The 22,338-nt window shown below is 36.9% G+C and overlaps 1 protein-coding gene across 1 annotated transcript in view; it reads left to right on the plus strand.

Moving 5' to 3' along the window:
* Positions 1 to 1,363: 1,363 nt before the first annotated feature.
* The window catches only part of SETD1B (SET domain containing 1B, histone lysine methyltransferase), a 1,665,584-nt gene continuing 1,644,609 nt past the window's right edge, over positions 1,364 to 22,338 (plus strand). Inside the window, exons 1-4 of the mRNA XM_044068611.1 lie at positions 1,364 to 1,813; positions 2,004 to 2,161; positions 2,511 to 2,609; positions 3,045 to 3,352. Of these exons, the coding sequence (XP_043924546.1) occupies positions 1,741 to 1,813; positions 2,004 to 2,161; positions 2,511 to 2,609; positions 3,045 to 3,352 (638 nt within the window). The 5' untranslated portion in view covers positions 1,364 to 1,740. The remainder of the gene's footprint in view (positions 1,814 to 2,003; positions 2,162 to 2,510; positions 2,610 to 3,044; positions 3,353 to 22,338) is intronic.

Below are 22,338 nucleotides of genomic sequence, written 5' to 3' on the forward strand. Positions count from 1 at the left end.
AACTGCAATAACATGTAAGACAGTAAAGGGTGTTGCTTCAAGTACAGCTGCATTCCACAAAACCAGCAGAATGTTGTTGGGTCTTGCCTTCCTTGTCAAGTGGTCAAGAATGAAGAGGACACAGCACAATGTATCTTATTTGTTTTAGACAAATACGTTATTCAGGCAGAATAGTTTCCTTTCAATAAAATAAAATAAAATATTTATCCTACCAAGCATTGTATGCATCGGTGTAACATGCTAATTAAATTTATAGCAGCATGCAACCTGAAGAAAGTATGATGCAGCAAAAATAGAAAAGGTCACCAACATAAAAATAAAACTACCAATACTTATATTGGGTACAATAATAGTCAGTGTGGCATTCTTTTAAAACAAAATAAAAATATATTTCAGTATGATGAACACATTTTAATGGATTAATAAATGGCCATGTATCATTTTTGTTCATTTTACATATTATTTAAAGCTGAACATCTCACGATATATAGAGCAATAAAACTAGACAAAAAATATGTATTTACTTATTTGACTTCATATTGTAAAAGCTGGCATAAGGGTGTGCCATGACCTAGTTATACAAGACAAGATGGATTCCAAATCTTAGGGCAAAAAATCCAAATCTTTTAATCTTCCTTCTTCATAAGTCCTTATAGTGTAGACAAATGTTAAACACATATGAAAGTCCTGAAACAAGATGCTGAATTCAGACAAATACATCCTTTTTGGAACAAAGGGAACCCACTTGGCCATTTAATTCCATTGCAGAAAAATGGCTACCTGATCTGTTGGCCTCTCCTTGCTGTCTGATGAAGGATGTTTTTAGACCAGCGTCTAATAGTTTCTGCCAAATAAGACCTTCGCTCTGATTGGTTCATACAGTCTGCTGCCTTTAAGCAACCAATTACCTCCCCTTGGCACCAAATCTCACACGGAGAGCAGAATAGAATGTAAAATAACTCAAATTCTGTTGCTATTGTACTGGACTAGCCTCAGAAAATGGATGAAAATTATTTGAAGCAGCTTGTAATCGCTATTGCAAAATGGAAGCTCCCAAGTGATTGGTTGTTGCAAAAGCAGGACCTTTAATAAGCAAGATAGTAAAGGCTTTTTTTTTTTTTTTAACTTTACACCCACGTCATTCTGTTATGCCAAACTACCAAACAACAGTAGCTAAGGGCATATGAAGGGGGTTTCTATGCCCCCTATGCCACCACACGAAGAAGTAATGAGAAAGGGCAAGGGATTTGGCGGAGTACAGCCTAAAGCTTCATTAGAGTCCCGAAACTTATAACCACCTATGGACATCTTGTTTGGAGACAGCTTTAGGTAAGGTAAACGCAGCGCGCAGATTCGCCACGCCACCCCCCACCCCCCCTCCACCAACGGGGCCTCCACCCCCTTCGCAGTAAGCCTCGGACGGGCCGTGCCGTCATAGCTGTGAGTAGGGGGTCGCGCTTGGGTAGTGTTGTGTCGTCGGGAAGGACCGTAGTACAGGCGGCAGGAGGGGGACATATGAAACGTTGAAAGTGCCCGCTTGAGTACGGGGACTAAAGCCGTGGCGAGTGTTGGCTGCCTGGTGTATTGTGGGATGCCTTGAGCGAGCAGAAGCACATACATATAATATGTGTTGGCTCGTAAAAAAGAAGGCTGGAGCCCGTCAAACCATGTCATGTTAGTTGAAAAATGTAGCCGAGCTCACCTTTTACAGAAAAAGGAGACGATCGCAGGTCGACTACGATGTCTTTTAAGGAGATCAAACCTGCAGAAAAAGCAAGGCACCCGGAGGAACATGGCAAAAAACAGAGTTCAAGTGAGCTGGGGTTTCTCTCATAATGTGTTTTACTTCTCTTTGCTTCCATCGAAATTAGCAATAATACATTAATCAGTTTTCCATTTGTATGTAAATGTGTGCAAGGTACTCGAACAGGAGAGGAGGGCGACACCGAAACGTTTGTTTGGATGGTTTATGGTTACTTATGTTTGTTTATTTTTCTTTTTAGGTTGGATCAACGGGATGGAGTGCAGTAGTAGCCAAGCCAGTAGCTCTGGAGAGAAAAGAAGTCACAATTGGAGAAGCTACAAGTTGATTATTGACCCTGCTTTGAAAAAGGGACAACATAAACTGTATCGTTATGATGGGCAGCAATTTAGTGTGCCTGTAAGTAAGAGTGAGAGAAGTTTATTGCAGCACCCCTCCCCCTTACGGCTTGTTACTACTAGATTGTTGTTGCTGTTGGCTGTTCAGTGTCAAGAAATTATGTAGCAAAACTTAGAAGTTAGTCAATGTAGCAACCTCTACAACTGACAGGTGGCTGATTCCTAATCATGTGCCACGAAAATTCGGCTTTTTGCAAACTTTTCTTGGTTGAATTAAGAGTTTACATGTTAGCACATGCTGTATTTACAAAGTGTTCAAATGTCAGCAGTTAAGTTCCCCTGTTGATGAGCTGCACATTTTTTTGCAACATTTTATTCTTTGACTTATATTGTAGTCCTTATTTTTGCAGAATTCGGGTATCCCGCCTGTAGAGTCCGTTGGAGATCCACGAATGGGACGAATATGGACCAAAAACCGAGATTTAGACTTGCCGATACCTAAATTTAAGGTATGGATACATTGCCTAAGAAAACAAAAGATTTTTAGGCTAGACCTTCCCGTACTTGTTGAATCGATGTGGACATAAGTTCATAGCTGAAAACGTATGCTGTTCTAGTTTGGAAAACAGAGGATGAGCCTGTACAAGCTGAGCACAGTGTGTCAAGGCTATCGCACAGACCTACCGACACTTAAAGATTTAGATTCCCTAAAAAAATTATGTAGGTGCCCGTTGACCTATGTATTTATTACTGAAAACCCATAGTATGCTAGCTTTTAAGTAGTCCACACTGTAAAATGTATGCATTGTCTTTCTTTTTGTTAAAATGTAAACTTAATACTCATAAAATACAATTAATTGATTAAGCTGGTAGAGACCTGTATGTCATAACTGCATTTACCGTTATTTGTGTTCTGTTCATGGTGTTTTGGGATTTTCCTTCAGATTGACGAGCACTATGTGGGACCCGTGCCTCCCAAACAGGTGACATTTGCGAAGCTGAACGACAACATCAGAGAGAATTTTCTGACAGACATGTGCAAAAAGTATGGTGAGGTGGAAGAAGTGGAGATACTGTACAATCCCAAAAATAAGAAGCACCTTGGAATTGCCAAAGTCGTCTTTGCCACAGTGAAAGGAGCCAAGGAAGCAGTACAGCATCTTCACAATACTTCTGTTATGGGCAACAAGATACACGTGATATCGGATACAAAAGGTGGGCAAAAAGTACAGACCTTTTGGGTGTACGTGTCGTGGTCTCTTGCTTTTGGTTTGTGATTTGTAGTTTTAAAGGATAAGGTTGTAATCCTAATTTGCATACCACTCTTATTTACTTGCCCCGTTTAAGTCACGTGCAGGCTGGTGTTGTCTGTTGCTAGGAGACATGAGTTAAGTAATTTGTAAAATACTGTTATTGTTGTCAGTTTCTTTGACGTGTTTTTTTCAAACGTAATTTTATTTTGTAAACAGATTATGAGGTTTACCAAATTTGTATTATAATCAGTTTTGTTACTTGGTTACAGGGGATTGGTCATAACATAAACGATGCAAATTCATTTTTTAAGGACCCTTAAAAGCCTTATCGCTTTCATATGTGTCAGTAAATCTAGTTCTCAGCAGTCAGAGTTGCAGAACATTTACAGAGATTAGTGTTTGAAGAAAACAATGAAATGCATTAAATATTTCTAGTGCACGATATTTGTAAATTGTCTAGTCATGTGGAAACAAGTGTGGACAGTGAGGTATCTGGTTTTAAAGAAACAGTAACGTGTTCCTGTGCGTTTTTGTTAGTGATCATAATTTTGGAAAGAATTTGTAGTACGTCTAAGCAATTTATTTTAGAATAGATTCATATAACGTTTTGAATTGCATTGCTGTTAGTACTGTTAAAAACTTTAAAAGGTATTCATTAACTAAATGTGCGTACTGATACTTAAGTCTGAGTCTTGTGTCTATGGTGAATTAAAAATCGGGTTACATGTTTTGATTTAGGCCAATTTTTATTTGCTTTTATTTACAAGAACTGTGATTTTTAGCTGTTAAGATAGAAGATTTTTTGCTTACTTTGGGAGGACAGGGGATGTGAAATTAGGCTTGGAATGCTTTAATAAAGTGTGGCTTTAACTTTGTTAATATATGTATTAGTTTAATTTTCAGACCATTCTACAGCAACATGAAAAATAAATTAATATAATAGGGTGAAGGGTGTACTAGGCTTGTTAGGCAGCCCTGTGTTATTACTGGCTAAAGAGTGGTTATTTCTGGGTGTCACTGAAATGGAAAGTGCACTCAAAAATTCACATTCCATTTTAGCACAGTGTTTGTGGTGGGGTATAGCTTCAGTCTCCCCGTACACAAGGGGCTCTAGAAGCATGATGGGCTTTTTTTCTCTCCCTGCCCTGGTCTCATTGTCATTGTGTCATCATTTGTTTGCTTTTTTAAGGCAGGTCATTTCCATATTTACTTGATAGTGCTCACTGTTTTAAGTTTACAAATGTTTGGCTATATTTATAGTGGGGGGGATTATTGCTGGTTGTTTGGGGAATGCTTCCTCCAGAGAAGGTAGTGTACTCTCCACTAATGAACAGATCTGAAGCTTTATTTGCCTTATGAATATGCGTATGTGACATCAGATGGCCAAGTGGATAGGAATGTTTTACACTTTTTACCTGAAGCTGTTATTCAGGGCTTCATAATGTTGATTTATGTACAAAAATCATTGAAAGAGCAATACAGTTGATTTGTTTATGCTAGAAAGCAGCTCATTGACTATCTTGCAGATGCTTGTCTTTGGAAAGATCCTTTTTGATCTGTTATGATCTGTGGCACCGCAACACAAATGTGTTCTTTAAATTATGTATTTTTTGGTAGCCACCCTACTTAGTTGTTTTACACTTCAGTTGAAGTACTGTAAAGCTGTCTAGTGTCCACAGGTAACTGTTTTCAGTCTCAGTTTCCAGTAATATTGCATCATAAGCTGGTACCCTTCATCTTGTTCATGTACTTTGGTAAGTCATAGCAGGGGTTAACCCATTACAGAAAAGCATTACTAAAAGTATAGCTTACAAAAAGAAACGTCATCATTTTAAGGGAAAAAGTGCACTTAACACTTTTTGCATACTGAAAACCGCATGACTTGATTAAATGCTACACATTATTTTTGTTTTCATTGTGGCTTTTCATAAATATTGGATGTGTGTGAGAATGGCTAAGGTTGGGAGCCATATCATCACTGTTAGCTGAAAGGGAAAGGTTGCGTTAAAAGTTGTGTATTGCACTGTTGTAGCGTTTCAATGTATTTTGTGGGATGGCCAAAGGCATGGTTTTTCCAACTTTAAAATTGTTACATAAAAATTTGGGTATTTGCATATTATCGCAACCACATTCTAAACAACTCACAGTCTATGTACTGTGACAGCCCTTCAAGCTATCATTTTCTTTGGCAAAGAAAATCCACCTTTTTTAGGATGTCATGTTTAAAACGCAAAGTATGTGGATATTGAACACATGAAGATGTTATAAAATGTTATGCTGGTCAGCATGCAAGTTGCACTGTATGATCTTTATTTTTCCGACTGAAACTCCTGCTGATATTCAACTGTGCTTTCAGTTTACTTTTTGTTTCACTTCTACTGCAATACCATTTGATCACGGCAATGTTTTAATCGCTGTAACCCCTCATTTTCTTCATAGTTGTTTATAACTGAATGAAAAAGTATGTTAAAACAAGAAAGAAAGATGCTGGTAGACCCCCCCCCCAAACTGTAATGCCATCAGGAGGTAGAAGTTCGCGCTACATCAAGAATATTTTCTGTTTCTGATGAACAACAGTATCTTTCTAACACTGTTGCACATACATCCAAACCTCTGAGTTCAATACATCTACCAAAAAACAAAACATAATAGTGGGAGACAGGGTAGATTAAAAAAAAAAAAAAAAAAAAAACACAGACAGATTTTTAGACATTGCTGGTACAAATTTGGAAGGCTGCTACAATAACATGGTTTGTGTTAGCATGCATTTTCTTGAATGATAGGAAGTCTACATTCACAGGTATGTCATTACTTAGGCACTTCAATCCTCAGTTACTGCCAAAAATCCAAACATTTTATTAGGAACAACCCGAAAAAAAAGAGGACTTCAATCCTCAGTGACTGCCAGTAAACAAAGCACTTTATTAGGAACAACCCAAAAATTATGAGGTAAGCATCAGCGCATTCTGCAAAAAATATGGAAATATGAGGTGTCAGACAACTGAAACGTGTACTTTTAATAATAACTTGATAAAAATAGACCTATGTGCTTTACTTAGAACCAGCCCCCCCCCCCCCAAAAAAAAAGAAGATAGAGGACGAAGAAGCGTGCAGTTTACAACGATAGCTTGAACGGCTGCCAGAGGGAGTCGTTTAGAATGTGGTTGCAATAATGTACAAGTACCAACATTTGGTTATAATGGAAAAAAAAACTGAGCACCTGAGATGTCTTTTAAGTTTATCAGTGTAATTTTAGTAAGCACCTAAGTTGTATTGGCATAGTTTGTGACACTGAGCATGCCTTTAAACAACAATAGTAGTTTTACCTGCTGCTGGAAACCGGCAGTTGGGCTTGACCACCAGGTGAAAATTACTTTACCCTATCCACTGTTGTATGTGTTGTGAAAACCACAAACAGCTCTTGCAGCACCTCAGGGTATTGCAGCTCCTTTTAGGTTCATAGGTAGGTACTAGGCTATTGGCCCTAGGGCCTATATAAGCCTAGCCAAACTGTACCCTGGCTTTCACCATCCGCGAAAATTATTTTCCTGTGCCCCTGTCGAGCAGAGCCACAGAAGTGATCCCCGTGGTGAATTTCCTATCTCCCATCCAATCATCAAGATTTTTCTTGAATACTTCCTCATACATTTTTAAGTTCTTTAATGTTTGACTTGGTGAATTTGGCTGTGTACCTGTTTCCTGCAGCATGGTACTTTTACACATTTCTGAAAGTTGCTACCCTTTTGTTTTTCATTTGTGCTTTGGAGTTATAAAAGATCAGACTCTCTTGTTTCTTGTCCTTGCATGCATGTCACAGTCATGGCTGTACTTTTACACTTTCACTTTAACACTGCCTTGACTGCGTTTGTAATGTTTACGAGATGTGTCATATTCCTGATCAGTTATTGCATTGATCACTGCAAAAATGTGTAGATGCTTATAGGAAAAAGCCAGTTAGTGCTGCATGTTCATACAAGAGTAGCAGCTAGCAAACCTATATTCTGTCTAGTTCCCTTTTCACCTATGCAGTCTTGTCAACTTACCTCCAGTCCTTACAGTATACAACATCCTGCTGCTCTCTTTGTGAAATAATATATGTCGGGCTTAAAAAATTATACCCTTGATCACCCTTGCTCTTTTTATATTCAAGTGAGAGGTTGGTATAATGGTTAAGGTGTTTACCTTACAAACACAAGGTGCAGGGTTTTGTTTTCATATGGGGTAATAGGCTCAGCTTAAAATGGCCCACAAAGGTGGTTAGCCTAGTACTAATCTGTGAACCTATGGACTGCTATTTGTTTTTTTGTAATACAAATGCATCTGTACAACTTTACCTTCTTGTTTTCTCTTCTAACGTATTCCTAGTGCTTGAGCCTTTCATTATATTTTTAAATCACTTTGTCCATTCCTGTTTCTCTGGTGTAAAAACATAATTCTCAAGTTGTGTGGGCAATATGAGGTACTATGAAACCCATGTCTGTTAGCAATGAAAGTGTAGGCCTCACTCCACACCGTACAACAGAGTATGATGACTATTCTGTGTAGGCCACACTCCAAACCCTGCTTAAGGGTATGATGACCATTTTGATGGCTGAGTGCTAGAGAGAGGATAACTCCCAAAGATATCTAAAGGCACTGGAGAGGAATATCTGTGAATTCACCCATGACCTCGAGCCTTCGGCTTTGACTGTTTAGTATTGTGTTGGAGAAATAAAAAATGAGAGACTTTATTTCATTCTCAACCTGGGGTAGACACCATGGATACATGGTATTGTGTACAGACTGAATGACAAAATGCATTATATGCATATTTTTGTATATAAAGTGAATATCATAATTAGCTTGAGGGTGTAAAGGTAATAGATAAATGACATGTACAGAGTGATTAAAGCATATTTGTGTATTATATACAGAGTGGATAATTGGAGATGGCATGCTGAAAGAATGACAGACAAAATTAGAGTAAGAGCAGCGAGAATTGAATGATCTATGTAATTTTTGATTGACAGTGACTGTATGGAACATGTGTAGTGTATAATGTGTTTACAACTGAAAATGTCAATATGTTTTTTCATATATATATATATATATATATATATATATATATATGTGTATGTATGTATGTATGTGTGTATATATATATATATATATATATATATATATATATATATATATATATATATATACTTACAGTGGATATAAAAAGTTTATAGGCCACACTCCAAACCCTGCTTAAGGGTTGTTGTTGTGTCTTTTGGCTTTTCCCGGTTAGGGGTCGCCACAGCGGAACTCCGGTCCGCTAATGATTGGCAGTAGATTTTTATGTGCCGAGTTGCCGGCCTTGACGCACAACCTTCAATGAAGGTACGCCCATTCACGCATGTCTCCGCACAGAAGATGCTCTAGCTGAGAATCAAACAGGACACCGTCTTACTGTGAGGTGACAATGCTACCGCAGCACCACCACCGCAGTATGATGACCATTTTGATGACTGAGTGTTGAATACCTTCAAAAATCAGAGGATGCTATAGCTTATCCAGTATCAATATTAAATAACCGTACCATAGCAGAAGCAAAAATTCCCACCATTTGGAAAGCATCCTATATTATTCCACTTCATAAAGGAGGCACCTCCACTGAATTATCCAATTGCAGACCCATAGCTATACTTTCCCCACTTGCAAAAATATTGTAAAAATGTATATAAAAAACAACTCTTGCACCACCTAATCCAAAATCACCTTATGTCTGATACCCAACGCAGCTTTCGACCTTACCACAGTACTACCTCAGCCCTACTTGCCTTTACCAACACAATAAACGGCAACCGCAATAATAATCGCATCTCCTCATCCCTCTTCTTGGATCTCTCTCCAAGGCATTTGACATGGTAGATCACCAACTTTTGTTACACACTATGCAAACATTCAGTCTAAACTCTAATGCCGTATTATGGTTCAATTCCTACCTGACTGGGAGGCAACAGGCTGTTCTCTGGCAGAACAAGCTTTCTATACTGCTTCCGAACACCCTTGGAGTACCACAAGGCTCCATATTAGGGCCCGTACTGTTCTCAGTTTTCATTAATGACTTGTATATTGTCATCCCAAACGTCAGCTGTATCCAATACGCTGACGATTCCACTCTGGTTTGCTCAGCCACATCTCTCTCAGATTTGAAGAATGCTACCCAGTCCACCTTTTAATATTGTACAAAACTGGCTCACTAGTCGCTGGCTATTATTAAATCCCAAAAAACTAAAATGTTGCTATTCTCACCTACTCGAAGATCTGCAACTTTCTCTTTCACCATTAACGCAAAAGATGGTACTTTTATCTCCCCAGACCCCTCTACAAAACTGCTCGGTGTCATTATTGACAATAACCTAAAATTTGAACTTCATGTTAATCAAATAATGGAAAACACCAATAAAAAACTTGGTTCATTGTATAGAATTAAAGCCTTTCTAACCCCTCTAGCTAAGATTGCCATTGCCCGCTCGCACCTAATTTCAACACTTACATATGCTTCCCCCCTTCTGTCTAATCTAAACAAGTCACTACTTAACAGACTGTCTATCTGTTACAATCACATTGCCAGATTTGTCACTGGCCAGCCATGCAGAACCCACCACTGCATTAACCTCAAACAGCTTGGGTGGCTAGAATTCCCCAGTCTCATACAATATAACCTTCTAATCATAGCTAACAAGATTCTCTCTAATCCAGATAACACACCAGCTCTTAGAAATATCATCACCACCCAAACCAGTCAGAGACTGCTTCGATCCTCTAATAAACTTCAAGTTCTTACAATCAAAACCAACAATACAGCAGGAGTATCTCTCTTGGCAAACTCTGCAGGTAGAACATGGAATCAACTCCCAGCTGACATTACTATGCTCTCCTCCCCACGTGAATTTAAGACCAAACTCTAACAACATCTGGCACTAAACTGGCTCTGTCATTGTAACAAACCTGGCTAAGCCAGCTTTAAGAAATGTACAAAAATCTACTAGATGTCAATGCTAATGTGTTTTCATTTCTCCTCACTGTAACTAGTGCTTACAAATGTCATGAAGCTGTTTACGTTTGAATGTCAAAATATTAACTGTAGTAGCTTACTTGTTTCTGTTATATTGTCCTTATTACTATGTTTTATGATGTATACTCTGGAGCTTTTCTCCCCGAGCCTCTGCTGAAAATGGACATGTATCCAGTTGGACTATCCCGGTCAACAAATGTAAAATAAAATAAATAAAAATACAATAAATGTAACCTGTACAATTCAATTGAAAGACAAATCTGTTAGGGGAAAAAATATAAAAGAAATAAAAAATGTATAATATGCTGGTTGCATAAGTGTGCACTCCCTTAAACTAATACTTTTGTTGAAGCACCTTTTGATTTAATTACAGCATTCAGTCTTGGGCACACACCTGCCATCAATTAAAGAGAGTATAAATAAAAATAGTATGCTCCGCCAAAAGTTAATGCTCCTTGGTGTACAGCAGCAGTAGAAATAACGAAAAAATAAAAGCACGTAGGAGCAAAACAATGAAGGGGCATAAAAGACTAATGCCCAAATAGATATTCCAACATAAACAGTCCAAACTTCAGGAAACAAGCAGTCCAACTCCACCAAACAAACTAATAGTAAAGCTGATAAAAATATTTATTGACATAGGTAAGCGCTTTCGCTTGATTAAGCTTCTTCAGACCTTTACAAAAAAGTATATGCTTGACAAGTATATATACTCAAAAGGCGCCAAAAGCATAAATCCAAAACACGCCCATCTTTTAAATTAAATTATGAGCTCATCACATTATCCATCAAAAGCAACATTTCATTGATATATATTCTCCATAAAACCACAAATTACATTTCATCTTGGAAGCTAGAACGCTAAAAAATGTGCCAACATATACATACAAACTTAGTATGTCACTGTAATAAAAAACTATATATCATTTCCAAAATACATTTCCTTACAAAAGGATATATATATAATATAAACATGTCAAAGCTTAAAAGATGCTGATATAAACACATGTATGAATACATATACGTATCTCAGCATTATATATATTGAATAAAAAATTCTTCATATAAACTTTATCATTTAAAAACTGTCCACATAAAACAAAATGAGAATTGTAATAAATGAATACAAAATGTTTTGATTAACCATCATGTAGGGAGATAGATGAAGAACTATTATAAAACACAGGTAAAAAATTTTTTTACCTGTGTTTCAAGCTTCTCTGCTTCAAAAGGGGTTTCAAGGGTACTTTACCATTCAACCCTGGCAATCTGTCCACCCTGAGTTTAATTATCCACATTGTTTCCTTGGCTTCAGTGCAGTTGAAAATATCACCTCTTCTATTTGTTGAATGTATTTCATCTAAAATTTTGAACACAAAGGAATGATGTATATCAGTGTCATGGACATGCTTAGCTAAGGCATTCTTGATGTTGACAGTCCTGATGTGATATGTATGTTCTCGAATCCTGTCCCTAAGACAGCGATTCGTTTTGCCTACATAGAATGCCGGACAGAGACTACAAGATGCTAGGTATACTACATTTTTCGTCATACAATTACCATAAGCCTTCATACTAAATTCACCTAATCCTGCTGGATGTATAAATATTGAGTCCTCGAAATGTAAGAACAAAAATTACAGGAATTACAAGGTACTGTATGAAAACCCTCTGCCCCTTGTCTCCTATAATCTGGCTTGGGATAACATAAAAGACTTTTCAAGTTCTTTTATTCTTGTAAATAAACTTGGTCTATCACCAGCTATTTCTCTAATCTTAGGGTCAACTGATAAAATGTGCCAATGTTTCATATAAATATCTTTAATTCGACCTATGTCCTTAGTGTAGTATACTGGAAATTTAATGTCTTGAGTAATTTTGTATACTCCATGGGTAATTCTTTCCTCTTCATTGCTCTCATTTACCATAAACCTATTGGAAAAATATGGTGTAGCCCTCGTGTCTCTTAACTCAGGCATCTCCTCTGTAATCAATTGATAGTCACTCTCTCTATAACCTCTATCATTCAACATCTCTTTTAGTTCTCTTAAATCTCTTTCATAAGCAACATCCTCAGGTGTATATCTAGAAATACGTATGGCCTGCCCTTTCACTAAATTCTGATACACATACCCAGGATGCATACTATACCTATGTAATAGTGTGTTCTTATAACACGGTTTCGGTATAATCCAGTATTGATCATACCGTTGGGCAGTTTCTCTACATATACATCCAAAAATGGAATGCACTGGTGGGACCATTCACCTGTGAAACTCAAAAAATCCATGAATGTATCCATCTCTTTCATGAATGCCTCAAACTGTGTGGATGTACCTCTCCAAAGAAAGAAGAGGTCATCCACGAACCGTCGATAAAATATGACATGTTCCTTATAAGTAGTACTTTGAAACAGAAACCTATTCTCCCATTCAGCCATGACGAGATTGGCGTAGCTATTGGCACAAGAAGTGCCCATAGCTACGCCATCTCTCTGGAGAAAGGTTCTGTTGTAGAAGCAGAATACGTTGGATTCCAATACTGTTTCCAATAGCTCCATCAATAAATCTATACATTTAACCTTGTCAAAAGTGCATATACAATTCCTTACCATGTCAATACCCACTCTATTCGGTATCATGGTAAAGAGTGATTTCACATCCATGGTGGCAAACAGGACATCCCTTGTGTCAAGGGATGTACCTGCATGCTCATACAAATCCAATAAGAACTGTTTGGTGTCTTTGAGTATATGTGGATACAAATCAACTATAGGTCTCAACTCACTTTCTATAAAGATAGACAAAGGTTCTGTGGACCATCCTCTGCCCGCCACTATAGGTCTCAACGGCGGCAGTGTAGAGTGTTTGTGCAGTTTCGGAAGGCCTTGTATAACTGGCAACAAAGGATGTTGCACAAATAAAAAGTTATACATGGACTGATCTATGATACCTTCTGTATGTAACTGATTTAACTTCCCTTTAATGTCCATAATAATTTTATCAACCCTTTCATTGTTAATCTCTTCATAAAATTTCAAGTCTGATAACATTCTCAACATATCTTCTTGATACCTAGTTAAGTCAAATACAACAATTCCACCTCCCTTATCTACCGGACGAAAAACTATATCCTGCCTTTGACGTAACTGATTCAACACTGTCCGCTGTTTATAACTCAAATTGTATTTGGATTTGTGCTTCTTAATGAAATCATCTTTTGTTCTATATAGGTCATCCTCCACTAACTTGCTATATGCAGCAACTAGTGGGTGTATAGTGGGTATATATGTACTGGGTCTCCTTAGCGTTGGTTGAGAGACAGACTCTCCCCCATCAAAGGATATCCTCAAAGATAAATTTCTAATAAACAATTTGAAATCTCGAAGGGTTTCCTCATAGCAACTAAAAGTAGTTGGAATGAAAGATAGTCCCTTAGATAAAATAGATATTTCTTCTTCTTTTAATTCATAGCTTGACAAATTCACCACTAAGTTGTGTTTCTCCCTTGCCACATTTTCTTTAAATCCCTGTTGGGCTGTCTCTCTATGGACATCTTCCGTTTCTGACGCCCTCTGCTGGCAGAGCGCGTTCTCCCCTCTCTCACCATAGTTCTGATAGGAAAAGGGTTATTACTGTTGAATCCTTGTGTCGAGTTCACCTCTTTGGTACTGACAACATGGTCATTTACTACACTAATACCCTCATTAATCTTGTGTACAGCAACATTCGATGTTTTCCTCCTAACCACTACTTCAGGTTCTAATGGGATAAACCCATCTTTCCTTCCTATAGTGTTACTATCGGTAACATCCACATTACATGAGTCACTATTTTCATGTCTATTAATAACAGTTGCTTCATCATCATGTACATCCGTCAAAGCGTTAGATAATACATTGGTGACATTCACATTAACATGGTTATCAGTATCTCTAACATCATTACTATTGACATTGTTAACATATCTATTAACACGAGCAGTAGAAACTACTCTTGATGTAGTATTGGTGTTAATATCTACTGTTCCTCTGGGCCAGATGAAAATGTGGCCCATTTTAAAATCATTGCTGTCCCTCACAAGTTTAGTTCTTTTTTGATTCAACATTCTTTTCTCACACTGCACAACATTGTCCAACAATAAGTTACAGGTATCATCGACTACTACTGCAGGATATCTTGCGTAGATATCTACGCGCTGTTGTTGAATACTCTGTCTCAACGTGTCTTCAATAGGGCTGAAAAATTTATTAAGTAACCTCATATAATTGAGGCTTACCTCGATATTCAGTTTCTGCCACTCATACAAAAGTTCTGGATACGCGGTGCCTGTGGTGGGCATCTTAAGCACCCGCAATCCCCTTGGAACCAAGCCTCGTTGTAGACAAATTTCAAAGTGCTGCCTCTGTGTTTGCAGCCGTTTGAGCTTAATTAAGTCCTGCTCCATCTTCTCTGCATCCATGCGTAGTTGTTCTTTGTTATATACCGGATAGCCCTCCGTGTTCACCAGATTATCTGTATCGCAAAACGCTGCTAAGGGGTTTGAGTCCATCCTCAAACAGTCAGCCAAACGGTCGACTACCGGACGTGACGCAGCTGACACTTCCTGGTTGCTCCGAACGTTGTAAGGTAATTCAATAGAATGCTGTGCCCCTTCCATCATGCCTTGAAGCGGAGAAACTGAGCCGTAAATCAGTATAAATAAAAATAGTATGCTCCGCCAAAAGTTAATGCTCCTTGGTGTACAGCAGCAGTAGAAATAACGAAAAAATAAAAGCACGTAGGAGCAAAACAATGAAGGGGCATAAAAGACTAATGCCCAAATAGATATTCCAACATAAACAGTCCAAACTTCAGGAAACAAGCAGTCCAACTCCACCAAACAAACTAATAGTAAAGCTGATAAAAATATTTATTGACATAGGTAAGCGCTTTCGCTTGATTAAGCTTCTTCAGACCTTTACAAAAAAGTATATGCTTGACAAGTATATATACTCAAAAAGGCGCCAAAAGCATAAATCCAAAACACGCCCATCTTTTAAATTAAATTATGAGCTCATCACATTATCCATCAAAAGCAACATTTCATTGATATATATTCTCCATAAAACCACAAATTACATTTCATCTTGGAAGCTAGAACGCTAAAAAATGTGCCAACATATACATACAAACTTAGTATGTCACTGTAATAAAAAACTATATATCATTTCCAAAATACATTTCCTTACAAAAGGATATATATATAATATAAACATGTCAAAGCTTAAAAGATGCTGATATAAACACATGTATGAATACATATACGTATCTCAGCATTATATATATTGAATAAAAAATTCTTCTTATAAACTTTATCATTTAAAAACTGTCCACATAAAACAAAATGAGAATTGTAATAAATGAATACAAAATGTTTTGATTAACCATCATGTAGGGAGATAGATGAAGAACTATTATAAAACACAGGTAAAAAATTTTTTTACCTGTGTTTCAAGCTTCTCTGCTTCAAAAGGGGTTTCAAGGGTACTTTACCATTCAACCCTGGCAATCTGTCCGCCCTGAGTTTAATTATCCACATTGTTTCCTTGGCTTCAGTGCAGTTGAAAATATCACCTCTTCTATTTGTTGAATGTATTTCATCTAAAATTTTGAACACAAAGGAATGATGTATATCAGTGTCATGGACATGCTTAGCTAAGGCATTCTTGATGTTGACAGTCCTGATGTGATATGTATGTTCTCGAATCCTGTCCCTAAGACAGCGATTCGTTTTGCCTACATAGAATGCCGGACAGAGACTACAAGATGCTAGGTATACTACATTTTTCGTCATACAATTACCATAAGCCTTCATACTAAATTCACCTAATCCTGCTGGATGTATAAATATTGAGTCCCTCGAAATGTAAGAACAAAAATTACAGGAATTACAAGGTACTGTATGAAAACCCTCTGCCCCTTGTCTCCTATAATCTGGCTTGGGATAACATAAAAGACTTTTCAAGTTCTTTTTATTCTTGTAAATAAACTTCGGTCTATCACCAGCTATTTCTCTAATCTTAGGGTCAACTGATAAAATGTGCCAATGTTTCATATAAATATCTTTAATTCGACCTATGTCCTTAGTGTAGTATACTGGAAATTTAATGTCTTGAGTAATTTTGTATACTCCATGGGTAATTCTTTCCTCTTCATTGCTCTCATTTACCATAAACCTATTGGAAAAATATGGTGTAGCCCTCGTGTCTCTTAACTCAGGCATCTCCTCTGTAATCAATTGATAGTCACTCTCTCTATAACCTCTATCATTCAACATCTCTTTTAGTTCTCTTAAATCTCTTTCATAAGCAACATCCTCAGGTGTATATCTAGAAATACGTATGGCCTGCCCTTTCACTAAATTCTGATACACATACCCAGGATGCATACTATACCTATGTAATAGTGTGTTCTTATAACACGGTTTCCGGTATAATCCAGTATTGATCATACCGTTGGGCAGTTTCTCTACATATACATCCAAAAATGGAATGCACTGGTGGGACCATTCACCTGTGAAACTCAAAAAATCCATGAATGTATCCATCTCTTTCATGAATGCCTCAAACTGTGTGGATGTACCTCTCCAAAGAAAGAAGAGGTCATCCACGAACCGTCGATAAAATATGACATGTTCCTTATAAGTAGTACTTTGAAACAGAAACCTATTCTCCCATTCAGCCATGACGAGATTGGCGTAGCTATTGGCACAAGAAGTGCCCATAGCTACGCCATCTCTCTGGAGAAAGGTTCTGTTGTAGAAGCAGAATACGTTGGATTCCAATACTGTTTCCAATAGCTCCATCAATAAATCTATACATTTAACCTTGTCAAAAGTGCATATACAATTCCTTACCATGTCAATACCCACTCTATTCGGTATCATGGTAAAGAGTGATTTCACATCCATGGTGGCAAACAGGACATCCCTTGTGTCAAGGGATGTACCTGCATGCTCATACAAATCCAATAAGAACTGTTTGGTGTCTTTGAGTATACATTCAACAAATAGAAGAGGTGATATTTTCAACTGCACTGAAGCCAAGGAAACAATGTGGATAATTAAACTCAGGGCGGACAGATTGCCAGGGTTGAATGGTAAAGTACCCTTGAAACCCCTTTTGAAGCAGAGAAGCTTGAAACACAGGTAAAAAAATTTTTTACCTGTGTTTTATAATAGTTCTTCATCTATCTCCCTACATGATGGTTAATCAAAACATTTTGTATTCATTTATTACAATTCTCATTTTGTTTTATGTGGACAGTTTTTAAATGATAAAGTTTATATGAAGAATTTTTTATTCAATATATATAATGCTGAGATACGTATATGTATTCATACATGTGTTTATATCAGCATCTTTTAAGCTTTGACATGTTTATATTATATATATATCCTTTTGTAAGGAAATGTATTTTGGAAATGATATATAGTTTTTTATTACAGTGACATACTAAGTTTGTATGTATATGTTGGCACATTTTTTAGCGTTCTAGCTTCCAAGATGAAATGTAATTTGTGGTTTTATGGAGAATATATATCAATGAAATGTTGCTTTTGATGGATAATGTGATGAGCTCATAATTTAATTTAAAAGATGGGCGTGTTTTGGATTTATGCTTTTGGCGCCTTTTTGAGTATATATACTTGTCAAGCATATACTTTTTTGTAAAGGTCTGAAGAAGCTTAATCAAGCGAAAGCGCTTACCTATGTCAATAAATATTTTTATCAGCTTTACTATTAGTTTGTTTGGTGGAGTTGGACTGCTTGTTTCCTGAAGTTTGGACTGTTTATGTTGGAATATCTATTTGGGCATTAGTCTTTTATGCCCCTTCATTGTTTTGCTCCTACGTGCTTTTATTTTTTCATCAATTAAAGAGACTCTAATTAACCCCAAATAAAATTCAGCTGTCCTAGTAGGATTTTCCTGAAGTTTATTTAGTTGCCTGATGCACCAAAAGCTATGGTTCGTAGACAGCTTACAAAGCATCAAAGGGATCTCATTGTTGAACGGTATCAGTCAGGAGAAGGGTACAAAAACATTTCCACAGCATTGGATATACCATGGAACACAGTGAAGAAAGTTATCAAAAAGTGGAGAAACTATGGGACAACGGTGACATTGCAAAGAACTGGACATCCATCCAAAATTGATGAAAAGACAAGATGAAAAATGGTCAGGGAGGCTGCCAAGAGACCTACAGCAACACTGAAGGAGTTGCAGAAATTTCTGGCAAGTACGGGTTGTGTACTACATGTGACAACAATCTCCTGTAGTCTCCATATGTCTGGGCTATGGGGTAGTGTTGTAAGATGGAAGCCTTTTCTTACACACACAAACATCCAGGCCCGACTTCAAAACAACACCTCAAGTTTCCCAAAAGCATGTGGGAAAATGTGTTATGGTCTGATGAGACCAAGGGTGAACTTTTTGGCCACAATTCCAGAAGGTACATTTGGTGCAAAAACAGCACATCATCACCAAAAGAACACCATCCCCACGTTGAAGCATGGTGGTGGTAGTATTATGCTTTGGGGCTGCTTCTTTTCAGCTGGAACTGGGTCTTTCGTCAAGGTGAAGAGATTTATGAACAATTCCCAATACCAGTCACTTTTGGCCCAAACTTTCAGGTGTCTGCTAGAAAGCTGAAGTTTAAGAGGAATTTCACCTTTCAACATGACACTGACCCCAAGCATACATCCAAATCAATAAAAGAATGGCTTCACTGGAAATTAAAGTTTTGGAATGGCCCAGCCAGAGCCCAGGCCTAAATCCAATAGAAAATTTGTGGGGTGACCTGAAGAGGGCTATGCACGAGATGCCCTCGCAATCTGACAGATTTAGACCGCTTTTGCAAGGTAGCGTGGGCAAACATTGTCACGTCAAGATGTGCCACGCTGATAGACTCCTACCCAATAAGACTGAATGTTGTAATTAACATAAAAGGTGCTTCAAAGTATTAGTTTAAGGGTGTGCACACATGCAATCAGCGTATTGTAAGTTTTTTTTTTATTTTTTTCCCCTAACAGATTTATTTTGTTTTATTTGAATTCTACAGGTTATAGGTCACATTAAAGGTTGGGGAAAGTTTTTTGAAATGATTTATCGTGGTCTCATTTTTTTAATATCACAAAAACTTGGCATTTTAACAGGGGGGTGTAAACTTTTTATGTCCACGGTGTGTGTACATATATATGTATATATATGTGTGTGTATATTATATATACATATATATAATTTATACATATGTATGTATGTATATAATATATATATGTATGTGTATGTATGTATGTATATAAATATATATAAATATATATATATATATATATATATATATATATATATATATATATATATATGGGTCTACTTTCTTTGATCGAAATACCATTATTTCGACCAAAGAAAGTACGACCTTACTTTCACAAAAGTGCACTTAAACGAAAGTGCACTTTTGCGAGTTCCGGTTCAGCAAACCAGCGATTTAAAAAATAATTTAAACTCCATTTTGCAGGGCGGCCAAGCCCCCCCCCCCACGCCCCAGCTACATTAGATATACTAACTCCAAGATAGCACTATGTGGGAAACAGGTATATTCCCTTATTCCCGCTGTAGTGCTCTGTTTTATTTAGATTTCCGGTTTGCTGAACCGGAATTCGCGAAAGTAAGCCATACTTTCTTTGTTTGAAATAATGGTATTTCGATCAAAAAGTAGTCCCATATATTATATAATATAATATAATATAATGTACATTTTATATATATATATAATATATATGTATGTGTGTGGAGATATATATATATATATATATATATATATATACATATATATATATATATATATATATATATATGTGTATATATATATATATATGTGTATATATATATATATATGTGTGTATATATATATATATATATATATATATATATATATATATATATATATATAAAATTAGTATGACTATCCTAAGTGATAATTCAATAAAGATGTCTATTTAAAAAGAGTAAGAGCAAAGTATGTAGAGTGAAGAGGTTATGAGGAGGAAATGACCAGAAAGATAGCAGTTACATAGAGTATTGAAATGTGCTTTTATTTCTGATCTGAAAGCAGAGTAAGGGGAATAATTTTTAAGAAAAGAAGGGAGAGATTCCCACAGTTTGGGACAGAGGACTGAGTAGACATGGTCTGTGCACTGAAGCCGTATGTGCATCTGTAGAGGTAGGGATTGGATAAGAGGACCTGGGTAGTTAAGATTTCTAAGGTTGTATGTTGGTGCATCTCTGAGCAGTCTAGAGGCTAGTGGGAGGAAGGTCTCATTCTAAAATAGTTGAGAGGCAATCAGAAAGTCAGCAAGTTGTTATACAGGTATCCATTAACTTTGCAATGGGTTTGTAGTGGCGCTCATTTCTTTGTGAGAGAATGATGAATCTGCAAATGGCATTTGAGATGGACTGAGTGGTGGGCACATTTCTCTTGTAGGCTTATGCAATTAGAGGGAGATAATATTCAGGCTGAGCCAGTGAGATACCTTTGCCTGTAGCATTTATACAGGGTCTAGACAGAAAAGGGAGATCATGTTATCCCTGAATTGGAGCAAGTTGATTTTTTTTTGTGTGTGTAGTTCAGGTGCAGTTGGAAAGTTTGGTGGTTCAATTAGTAAATTGACTTAAGTCCTATATTGGCCAGTTTAAAGTTTGCCTACTAGACATCACTGGAAATTATACAGTTTTAGAAAACTAATAATCTAATACTTGTTTAAATATTGATAAATCATTTGCCAGTCTTGCATGTCTAAGGTAATGAATTCCACATCCTTCCTGCCTTAAAATGAAAAAAGATCTTTAACTTTGAAAGGGGAATAGACTACTTAACCAGAAAAAATAGCGTTCAGTCCACACCATAAGAAGCAATGAACCAGCAGTAAAGGAACGCCAAACCTCCGCTTACCCAAAACACAGCAACACTCCAGTGGCTGCCTTCGCTCAAAATAGAAGTAATGTAGCTCAAAATAAATCATCAAAATCAGTGGTAAAAATACGAAAATTCATTTATTGTAACAAAAAAAACATTAAGCACTTTCACTCACATGAAAGTGAGCTTCACCAGAACGTTCTGATGAAGCTCACTTTCATGTGAGTGAAAGCGCTTAACGTTTTTGTTAGAATAAATTAATTTTCATATTTTTACCACTGATTGTGGTGATTTATTTTGAGCTACATTACTTCTATTTTGTGCGAAGACAGCCACTGGAGTGTTGCTGTGTTGTGGGTGAGCGGAGGTTTGGCGTTCCTTTACCGCTGGTTCATTGCTTGAATTGGAAATAGGAATTCTTGCATCTAAATTTTTATTCTTTGTACCAGTACAGTGATCATTAAAGTCTATATCAAAAGTGGCATCCAATAATTTTGTACTTAATGTATCTGTATATCATAGTAGTGTCACCTCATAGAAACTGGAAAGCCAAAGAATACAAACAAAAATGTACCAGTCCTTCATCATAGGTTAAGTTATGACAGTCATCAATCTGTCTGGTAAAGGTTTTCTGAATCGGTTTCAACATCTTCAGTTACAAAACATTGAATACACATAAAACCCCCCCCCCCACCACCACCAAAATTCAATAATATGTCTTATACCTGTTAAATAGATCTTTAGTAACACCTGACTATCTTTACATTGTGGGTGCAGCAAAGAACACTTCTGGCTTTATGCTGCAAAGAGCACTTCTGGCGGACATCAAAAACTGACTGTTAAAATTTCCTAGTAACGTTTGTCACTTTAACTTCAGAGGTAAGATTTATATCTACTCTGATACCTAAATCTCTCATTACTTCCGAAGAAACCCAAATCTAATTTTCCATTCTTGTAGGTTATCAAAGTAAGACTGCAACAGTTACA

The sequence above is a fragment of the Protopterus annectens genome, chromosome 4.part0, assembly GCF_019279795.1.
Source record: "Protopterus annectens isolate FY-2018-M chromosome 4.part0, PAN1.0, whole genome shotgun sequence".
Lineage (NCBI taxonomy): Eukaryota > Metazoa > Chordata > Ceratodontiformes > Protopteridae > Protopterus > Protopterus annectens.